Here is a 10,900-nt window from a genome sequence, read left to right as displayed (position 1 = left end):
TGAATGGGTAATAAGAAATTGCAATGCAAGACAACAATAACATCACGTGGCAAGACATAATTGACACCTATGTATCTATATATAGCCAACATTATTGGTTAATGTAACTTGGTCTTGAAAACCATCATGATCATAGATTTATGTATAACTACATCTGACCCATGATCATTGATTGAGGTTGCAACAACAATTGCACCACACAAAAAAAAAGTTGGGTTGAGAATTTTGATGGTAATAACTAGTTCTTGGTGATTCTACAAACTCATCATGGTGCTAATCATTTCCTTGCCATTGTGAGATTTTTAAGCTTATCACTACTATAAGTCAAGGCTATGAAACAAATGAACATATGGTTCATTTGTTGCTTCATGTTGTTATGGACCACAGAGCAATTTATTTATGAGAAAAGGGTAGCTATAATAATGCAAATTGTTACAAGTGAAAAAAAAAAGAAAAAAAAAACTATTATTTATTATTTTCTTGAATGTGGGTAGTTGGAGGGAAGTGTTGTCTATTATCTACTTTGATAAATAAAAAATATAAAAATGTCACTCTTTCAACTAAATTTGGGGAAAAAAATTTCAAGGTTTCGGTTTCTACAAGATGTTGTCAAGGTATTTATTATTTCTATTTCCAATATTTCCAATATGCATGCAAACAAATCATCCTTTAATACACCAACAAGAAAACACACTCCATCAACTAATGCATTGAATAATATGAAGTACTACCATAGAAAATCATGATAATAATCATGATCATGTGAATAACATTTATTTTGTTTTGAAGTTGGAAGTAGTTTTTGATAAATATTCTTTTAAAATACTATAAAATAAGAAATATATTATTGAAAAACATCCACTTCCAATATTTAACCACTCCTAGCTGTAAAAACAAGGGTGAGACTCACTTAAAAAAAGTTCTAAATAGAAAAATAATTTGGGTGAATAAGCTACACACTACACCACACTGTGGTCCTTTATCTATAATACTCTCACACACTCTGACATATATTATTTAATTGCAGTAAGTTATAAAATAATAATACATGCATACACACAATATAAAATCAATAATATTTCTTTTCATTTACTTTTCTTTATCATATAATACTTTTTCTCTTATATTTGTCTTCTCTTCTTTTTTACCCATTTACTTTATATCTATTTATTTATTTTCATTTACTTTATAAAAAACAATAATACAGTCAGATATTTAACTATAAAAATGTCAACAACAATCATCCTTTTAAACTTGGTAATAAAAATGTGTTATTACATTAATGAAACGTAGTTTAGAACAATTCCCTAGGGGCAAAAACCGTATATTTGACCTTAAAGAAAAGAATTAAGGTCGTGAATACATAGTTGCAACTCACATGTGTAGAGTAGTAGTAGAGAAACGAAGGTAGACAATAATGGCGGTTCATGATTCTCTCCATTAACTTCACTCTTCCTTCCAATGGTCCACCACTCCCTCTTCCTTTTTCCATTTCCTTTTTCTTGTCTCTTTTGCCTTTCCTCTTCCCTTTTCCATTCTCTCCTTCTCCACACTAGACTCAACTCTAAAAACCCAATCTTGCACTCTCTGCTACCACCCCTCTCACCTCCATGATTTAGGGTTTCCCTCCTTTCTCAGACCCTGCATTTCTCACCTCCACCACAAGAAATGGCCAAGCTCCATTTCGCTCTCATTTTCACGCTTTTTCTTCTACTCTGCAATGTCTCAGCTGCACCATCCACCACATTACCAGCCAGTGAGTAACCCTGTTTACTGTTATCAGTCTGCTTTCATCCTTTCAACTTCTTTAGCTCAAAGTTTGTTCCTTTTTCAGGGATTGTTAGTGGGTTTCTCTCCAATGTCGTGCCTGCATTCACCAAATGGGTGTGGTCGCTCAAGGCACCCACCAAAACTGGTATGAATCTGCACAATGTAGATTGCATTTTCTTTTCTCTTTCTTTTTTTAATTTCAATTTTTTGGTTTATGTGTAATTGGAGTGTTGTTGCAGCGGTTGGTGTGAAGTCGATGATGAAGTTCGAGAGTGGGTACAGTGTGGAGACTGTGTTTGATGGAAGCAAGCTTGGAATTGAACCTTATGCTGTTGAGGTGTTGCCTGATGGGGACCTTCTTATTCTGGATTCGGTCAATAGTAACGTTTATAGGATTTCCTCCTCGCTTTCTTTGTGTAAGTGTGCCCGTTTGATTGGATGGTGGATTGAATCTGTGATCTGATTCATTTTCCATGTCCAATATGTCATTTGATTTGTTTGTGTTTTTATTTAATTTGTAATATCAGCATATGTGGGTGATCTCTTCACTGTGTTACAGTGGACTAAGGTTTTCTTGACATTGGACTTGCTGTCACTTTGGAAATTATGAGCTTCCTACTTTGTGATCTATTAGGCAGTATTAGAAAACCTTGTATTTCTCGCAATAGAAACTTGTGAGGTTTTTCTCCCTACCTACTTCACCCCAACATTCTGTTCAGAATTTCTTGAAAAAGTCAATTGCAATGTTTTTAGATCATTTTTTTCCTCTTTTGTGCAGTTGAACTTGAATTATTCTCCATTGTCTGATACTCAAGCATATGGTTTTCGTGTCAAAATACTTGTTTATAGATGGCTAGTTGGCAACTGTCATTTAAGATTCACATTCCCCTTGATCAAATCCCTTTTACATGGTAGAATCACTGTTGATTGAATCAATGTGTTATGTGCCTAGCATTATATCATCTCACTTTAGTTCTTGCTTACGAAATTTATAAATTTACATCAAACTTTTACAACGTAACTGTAATGCATTTTGAACTTACTGCATCTGTGGGACTTCTCTTTTTGTTGAAATTTCTCAGCCACTCTTGAATCCATTTAAATGTATATATTTTTCTTGACTTAAAAAACTAATAGCCTTTGCTTTGCAATTTTGCAGATAGCAGACCGAAGCTTGTGGCAGGATCTGCTGAAGGATATTCTGGACATGTTGATGGAAGGCTTAGGGAAGCTAGGATGAATCACCCGAAGGGGATAACTGTTGATAATCGTGGAAATATCTATATTGCAGATATAATGAACATGGCAATTAGAAAGATTAGTGATTCAGGTAAACCTTATACTAAAACTGAACAATTCTTTCTCTTCCTCCCCCTCATGAGGCCCTTGTTCTACTTCCCACAATAGAATCATTGGTGAGAGGTTTTTGTTGAGTTGAGTTTTCTGTTTACAGGTGTCACAACAATTGCTGGCGGAAAATGGAGCCGTGGAGGGGGCCATGTTGATGGTCCAAGTGAAGAAGCTAAATTTTCTAATGATTTTGATGTGGTTTATGTTGGAAGTAGTTGTTCCCTACTTGTCATAGACCGGGGAAACCAAGCCATCAGGGAGATTCAACTACACTTTGATGACTGTGCTTACCAATACGAAAATGGATTTCCACTTGGTAAACTAAATCATTCCACAGTCTTCCTCTAGAAAATTTTTTAATTACACATCAAGGCTAATTTCCATAAATTTACAGGTATCGCAATGCTTGTTGGGGCTGGCTTTTTTGGTTATATGCTTGCATTATTACAACGTAGACTCGGTACAATTGTATCATCTCATGATGTGAGTTCATAGTATTGTCTTATACATTATAACAGTAAAACAGATATAAACATTGTAAGTAGATGTCTGGAGTTTTCTTTGTTACGCAGCTACTTATGAAAGTCACATATTCTATACATGGACAGGTCTAGATCTCTCATTTCATGTTATGCTACACTTTTCGAATTATCCTTTTTTATCTTAGTTTTTTGCCATAGCTGCAGAATTTAAACTTGCCTTTTGTTTTCTAAAATTGCATAATTCAATAGCTACACGAGTTTATTAGAAAACTTGAGCCATTTAATCAATCTCTTGCTTTTGTAGGCTGAGGGTTCAGCAATGTCTGGCATGTCACCAAGTCCATATCAAAAGCCGGTGAAGTCTGTGAGGCCTCCTTTAATTCCATCAGAAGATGAATCAGATAAGCAAGAAGAAAGTTTCTTTGGATCCCTTGGGAAGCTTCTTACCAATGCTGGGGCATCAGTAGTGGAAATAATGGGAGGTTTATTTCCTGGTTTCAGAAAAAGACCACAGAGCTACGAATTTCAAAGCCAAACATTGTTCCAGCAACCTCAAAAGCAACTAAATCCTTGGCCTGTGCAAGAAAGCTTTGTGATCCCAGAAGAAGATGAACCCCCTTCTATTGATCCCAGAACCCCAACACCACGCAAAACATATCCTTTCATGTCCAAGGATGCCGAAAAAATGCAACAACTATTGCAAAGTAGAGCATTCTATAGCGGATGGGAAGGAGATCTTCAGCAACAACAGCAAGTAAAACATCAGCAGCAACAACAACAACAACTCAAGCATCATCATCGCCATCAATATCATTCATCAATCCCTCACACTTACCTTGAGCAAAGCCACGAGGAAACCAATGAGATACTATTCGGAGCAGTTCAAGAGCACGATAGGAAGCAGGAAACCGTGGTTATCAAGCCTGTGGAATATGGTCAATCTCTCTATGATCATCACTACATTCGACCTCGAATCAATTCTATGGGTTATACCAACAAGCACTGAGTATATAAAACAACAAAGATTAGGAGCAAAGAAGTGCTTTATCCCCAATCCAGCTTTAATTAGAGAGGGGAGAGTGATATCAAGTACAGGAAGTATAATTAATGATTTCTTTTAAAAAGTGTGATCTTTGTAAGGAGAAACTGGTGGTCATCACAATATTAAGTGTTTAATCAGTTTGAGGGTAAGATCAAGAAATTTTGGCATGCTATTTCTTGATTTTTTTTCTGGTGAAGATTATGTTTCAATGTCCAGCAGAAGTTCTCTGCCATAAAATATAAGATATATTATATAGTATACATATATACTTGTCTTCTTTTGCCTTTGTTCCAAGGAAAAGTTCTGACACCTTCAAGTGTTCTTCTGTACCTTGTACCTTTTATGTGGGCGACATGCATACACCTCATGCTTTGATAATTGTAGACAAGGAAAAATCTTTTCCTAGTGGAGCATGTCAGAACTTGTGTTTGATGAGTGTTTCAGTTACCAATTTTGCAGTTCTTCCAACAAACTCTCATATTCCATCCTGAACATATGAATGTAAGTTAAAGATTATTCTGAAGGTGATAGAAGATGTTAATAGTAGTGACAGAGGAATGGAGGTGGTAATAATGGAGAGTAATAATAGTTGAAGGAATATGATAATTGGAGTGACCACCGGAGTGTGTTAACAACTCTAGATTTCATTACAAGTGGATGACATGACATGTTGGGAGTCCCCACTAGCCACTGCATGTGACTGACATTATGGCATTTTACATTATTAAATTCTTAAAGATTTTAGTATAAAGAATGTTAAATAAGAAAAAATAATACTGGAGGATTATATTGGATCTAAAGTCAATTATGATTGAATCTATAGATAAAAATTATCTGATTTGTTTTCAAACTCAATATGTGACTGGCAGATTAGGTGAATTCGCCATTGGGGTTTGAGATTTAAATTGTGCATGCTTTTTTTTTTTTTTTTTTTATGTAGGATGGCACTGAGAAAATTTACCTATTGACGGAGTATAGTAATATTTATTTTTTGAACTGGGTAAAGATGAATACGTATATATTTATTTTGTTATTATATTTGCTTTTATATTTATTTTTGTTTTAAATTAATAAAATATTTTTACCTTTTTTTTTTGGAAATAAATTATGGAATTTGGTAATTAAAGAGATACCTGCAAAAATTCTTATCAAAATTTGATCTCTATATTCAAATATGAGCTTATGATTAATTTTAAAAAAATCAGCTACTTGTATACATTTGAAATTATCACATAACTTAAATGAGTTATATCAACTTTTATTTATACTTAGTCTCTTAATTCACTTATAAAACACGCATTTCCTTTATTTTTACACTTTTCTATAATTATTTTCATTTTTATTTGATATTTATACGGTGATAATTTATTTTTTAATATTTAACATTGAAGAAAAATGTGCATCTTTTTAACATTTAATACTGAATTATATTATATATTTTTTGCTATGATTTTTTTAACCATATATTTTTGTTGTTGAAAATTAATTTCGTGATATTACAATTTCTTCTATTTAATATTTAAAAAGAGTGTCAAATGTTAATTATATCAACTTACATTTATATTTTGTAAGAACATAGTAAATAGAGTATTAGAGTAGACATGTGTATTAAAATAATGAGACTGCTTATTTTATTTTAAAATAATCTTATAATATAAATAAAATTTTATAAACGCGTCTCGTTACTTTAAGAACGCTTTATCCCTCTAAAACACTATTCCTCTACGATTCTCTTACTTCTCGCTAGATTTTCTCTCATTTGAGTTATCTGTTCGACGATCAGGAGGTGTCTAGACGATCCTGGCATCGAGAGCTACCCCTTTCATCGATCAATTTCTTGATCTGGTCAAGTAAGTGAAAAACCCTCTTTCTTGGCCTTTAGGGTTCTTAACTTTTGTAGAATGATTTTGTTCTTGCATGAACCAGGTATTCATTTTCTTAAATTCCTAAATTTCTAGTGATCCTAAGGTTGGGTTCCAACTGGTAATTTGGTGAATTGTAGGTTTTCTGAGAGTTCCTTGTACCGCAAGTAATCCACAGAGCATTTAGAGGGCGTGAGCTGTTGAGTCAAGGTAAGGGAAGTTGGATTTTCTTTGTAATTATAGAATGATTTTCTGGCATGTGTGAAGGTTATGTTAGCACTAGAATGATTTTCTAACTATGTTAGAATTCATGTATGCAATGTGCCTGTTTTGAGTGTGTATGTTTGAACTGTGAAAATGTAATAAATTAGATGATGTTTGGATTGTTTTAGATGCATGAGAAGTGTTAAATCTGTGTTAGTAGTGGATGGTTATGAATAAACACAATTGGTTTGAGTTTAAAGCTAATTTAGAGGAAGTGAGGTAATGAAAATGAGAAATTGGAGTTGAGGGCTCATTTGGTCTGTTGGGACAGTTTGGGTAAGTCAAATGTGACTTGTTTGAGTCACTCAAATGGTCAAAAACATGTTCTAAGTGGTAGATTGTGATTTGGGTCCCTAAGTTGATAAATTTGATGTTTTAGAGTAGGAATTGATCCACAAATACTATAGATTGATGGTAGGAAGTTTTAGAATCACTTAGACAAGTTTAATTAGATATATAACACAATCTAGGAGTGTTAGAAGTTGGGAAAAATAGTTAGAATTGGTAGATGGTGTTTGAGTTGCATAATTCTGCAGAATTTCGTTCTGCAGAATTTCGTTCTGCAGAATTTCGTTCTACAGATTATGCAAACTCGCTGAGTGAATGGATTCGCACAACGAGTCATCCTAGAGAGATGCTCTCTGCCAGGGCATTTGCACAACAAACTGGTACGTTGTGCGAATGACTTTAGAGGGTTGCTCTTTGCCTAGGCATTCGCATAGCGAGTTGGTGCGTTGTGCGAATGGTTGGAGAGGGTTGCTCTCTGTCTGGTGATTCGCATAGCAAATCTGGGAGCTGAGCGTCTGGTGATAGCCTGGGATCACTGCTAGTTTAATTCGAATAACGAAAGAGGGTGCATAGCGAGTGTTTGGGGGTTTGGTCTCTGTCTGGGTTTTCACGTAACACTTGGGTGTGCTATGCGAGGAGTGGAGGTGTGGAACCTCCACATGTTTATTCGCACAACGAGTTTAGCCGTTGTGCAAATGGTTGTGAGGGGTTGGCCTTTGTCTAAGGATTCGCTCAGCGAGTTGGGGTTCATTTACTATTTTTCCTTCTTTTTTCTGGAGTGGTTTGAATGATGGTCTAGTTCATTGAATGTTATATGCAAAGGTATATGGAATTATATGAGTATGAGAGGTATGAATGGTAATTTAAAGTGAAGAAAGGTATGATTCAATTTGGTGTAAGTGTGTATTAAAGCAAAATATCTCGGTGAGATACTTATATGTTGAGATTGTTGATAAGGGAAGCACTGGTTGAGCTGAACCTTAATCTCATAGTGCTCTAGTTACTCTGGTTGACAGCACATTATTAATAACACATGTATTGTTATGTGTTACATGTTCTATTCTTTATTATGGATGATATCTGATTGAACATGTTTGTGAGATGACTGCAAGTTTTAAGTCGACTTTATTATGAAGCAAGTCGATTAAAACTCGTGACTATGCACATATTTTCAAAAGCAGTACAGTGAGTGATTTTGCATTGAAAAGTTTTTCAAACTAAGCTGAAGTGTCTAAGTCGACTACATGCGCAGTGGATCCGACTTAGTTATTTGATTTGAAATTCTGTTAATGCTTATGTACAGTAACGACTATATTCCAAATGTCTGTTAAAACATTTATGATAATCAATTGTATTAAATGCAAAGTTATTTTGGTTGTTATGACTGCTGCTAAGTTGCTTAGCTGTTATAACTGTCTGATGACAGTCGACTTCATTAGTAACACAGTCGACTACAAGAGCATCTGATTTATAGAAAACTATAAATAGACGTGACTCAGTTGATCACATACATGTTTGGATATTCTGACACTTTTAATTTGATTTACAGATTGTGATCTCTGAGAAAAAAGCTCCAAGAACTCATCAAAAAAATGGTGGAGATCTTTCTTGAAAGAGTGTCTTAAGGAGAATCTGCATTGCGCTTACTGTTTGATCAGAATTCTGCGCAGTTGGTGTATTCATATTGATCAAGACTGCTTTCAATCTACTGGAAATTGGTTTTCCTATTGTGATTACAGGAGGTTGACTCCTGAAGTCTATACACTTTGAGGATTGTTCAAATTGGGTTAAAGATTACAGAAGAGGGGATATCTTGCTGCAGATCTTTGTTGTTGCTGCCTATATTTTGGTTAGAGAGGTGCTTTATATTTTTGACGTGGAGGTCTCTATAAAAGCCTTGTTGTAAAAAGCTTGATCATTATAGTGCATCTGCTTCCGGATTGTGGAAGGACACTGGATGTAGGCATTGAGGTTGAACCAGTATAAAAATTTGCGTTTGATTTCTCTATCCTTACACTTTTACATTAGGTCGACTTAACTGTTTACGTAGTCAACTTTACATTTTCGCTGCATTTAGAATTTTCATTCCTTGCGATTCAAGAAACTTTGTAGAGACTTTTACTTTGCGATAAAGATTTTGAAAAGACTCTGATTTTTAAACCTCACCAATTCCCCCCGCCCCCCCTCTTGGTGTTGAAACTGAGTCTTCCTATTTCCAACAATTGGCACCAAAGCTGGTTTTCGTAAAATATTTGAAAAACTAGTCGACTTTGTTTTCCTTGAATCGACTATATCCTGGATAATGGCTTCCTTTTTTCAAACCTTTAGTGAAGGTGCATCTACAAACAGACCATCACTGTTTGCGGATGAAAATTATCCTTTTTGGAAAATTAGAATGCAAATATTTCTTGAATCCATGGATAAAGGAATTTGGGATGCAACTTTGAATGGTCCTTTTGAGCCAACTCATATTATTGATGGAAAAACTATTTTGAAAATTTTTTCTGAGTGGTCTCAAGAAGAGAACAGGAAAGGACAACATGATGTTAAAGCTAGAAATATCATTGCCTATGCACTAACCATTGATGAATTTTTCAGGATATCTTAATGCAACTGTGCTAAGGAGATGTGGGATGTCTTAGAAGTCATGAGGGCACTGATGAAGTCGAGAGAGCAAGGAAGAATTCTTTGATTCAAGAGTATGAACTTTTCAGGATGAAGGCTGGTGAAACAATCTATGAAGTCCAGAAAAGGTTCACACACATTGTAAATCACCTTATGACTCTTGGCAAAGTTTTTGACAAGGAGGAGATCAATATCAAGATTTTGAAAAGTCTAAACAGAAGCTGACAACCCAAAGTCACAACAATCTCTGAGTCCAAAGATCTAACAAGCATGAATATGGCTACCTTGTTCGGTAAGTTAAGAGAACATGAGTTAGAACTTGGAAGGTTGAAGGACGAATAAGAGATTGAAGAAAAGAAGTCCATTGCACTGAAAGCAACGAGCAAGAAAGGCTCAAAGTCAGAGGATGATTCAGATGCTGAGATGGACAACAATGAACTGATGACCATGGTGGTAAGAAAGTTTAATCGACTTGTGAAAAATAATAGTCAACTTACTAACCATGCAAGTCATAACAAAGTCAAGAAAGCTTACATGTCAAATGTTATACAATGCTAAGAATGCGGGAAAGAAGGACACATCAAACCAGATTGTCCAGACCTGAAGCCGAAGCAGAAAGCCATCATAAAGTTTCCTCAGGACAAGAATAGAAAGCAGGAAGGAGCTTACATAGCCTGGGAAAATAGTGATTTTGAAACTTCAAGTGATGAAGATGCTGATCATGATGAAGAATCAAACATGTGCTACATGGTTGGAACATCATTGGCTGAATACGACAGTGATACAAATTTTGAGAATGAGTCGATAGAAGTGAAGTATGATTTACTAATAGATGCTTTTAAAGAGATTCATGTTGAAGCAATGCGACTCCAGTATAAGGTAAATCAACTGAAATCTGAGAGAAGAGACTATGAGCATAAAATCAAGAATCTTGTCACTGATAATGAGAAACTACAGAAAGAGTTAGATGAAGCCTTATTATCTGCTAAGAAAGTTAAAATTGAAATTGTTACAGTAGAGAAAGAATGTGATAAATGCCCTGCTCATGTAAAGCAAATAGATTACTTGACTAGCACACTAGCCAAATTTACTCAGGGTAGAGAAAATCTAAATGATGTATTAAAATCTACTAGTAGAGCTATTAACAGACAAGGCATTGGCTACAAAGATAATTCTAATAGGTCCAATACAAGAAAATTTTCAGATTTAAGCAAACC

General features: G+C 34.9%; 1 protein-coding gene across 1 annotated transcript; it reads left to right on the top strand.

Moving 5' to 3' along the window:
• The first annotated feature begins 1,360 nt into the window (after positions 1–1,360).
• On the top strand, positions 1,361–4,910 carry LOC106779675. Its single transcript, XM_014667848.2, has 7 exons — positions 1,361–1,756; positions 1,835–1,915; positions 2,010–2,186; positions 2,930–3,100; positions 3,224–3,436; positions 3,515–3,603; positions 3,907–4,910. The coding sequence occupies exons 1-7, from the start codon at positions 1,669–1,671 to the stop codon at positions 4,606–4,608; spliced, it is 1,521 nt and encodes a 506-aa protein (XP_014523334.1). The 5' UTR covers positions 1,361–1,668; the 3' UTR covers positions 4,609–4,910.
• Positions 4,911–10,900: the final 5,990 nt, after the last annotated feature.

The sequence above is a fragment of the Vigna radiata genome, unplaced genomic scaffold (genome assembly GCF_000741045.1).
Source record: "Vigna radiata var. radiata cultivar VC1973A unplaced genomic scaffold, Vradiata_ver6 scaffold_167, whole genome shotgun sequence".
NCBI lineage: Eukaryota > Viridiplantae > Streptophyta > Magnoliopsida > Fabales > Fabaceae > Vigna > Vigna radiata.
Note: the sequence above shows the minus strand (reverse complement) of the source record. Positions and strands in the feature narration are given on the sequence as shown.

Coding starts and splice junctions, on each gene's coding strand:
- LOC106779675 (XM_014667848.2), top strand. CDS start 1,669: ATGGCCAAGCTCCATTTCGCTCTCATTTTCACGCTTTTTCTTCTACTC. Junction 1,916..2,009: donor CAAGGCACCCACCAAAACTG/GTATGAATCTGC, acceptor GTGTTGTTGCAG/CGGTTGGTGTGAAGTCGATG. Junction 3,437..3,514: donor CGAAAATGGATTTCCACTTG/GTAAACTAAATC, acceptor ATAAATTTACAG/GTATCGCAATGCTTGTTGGG.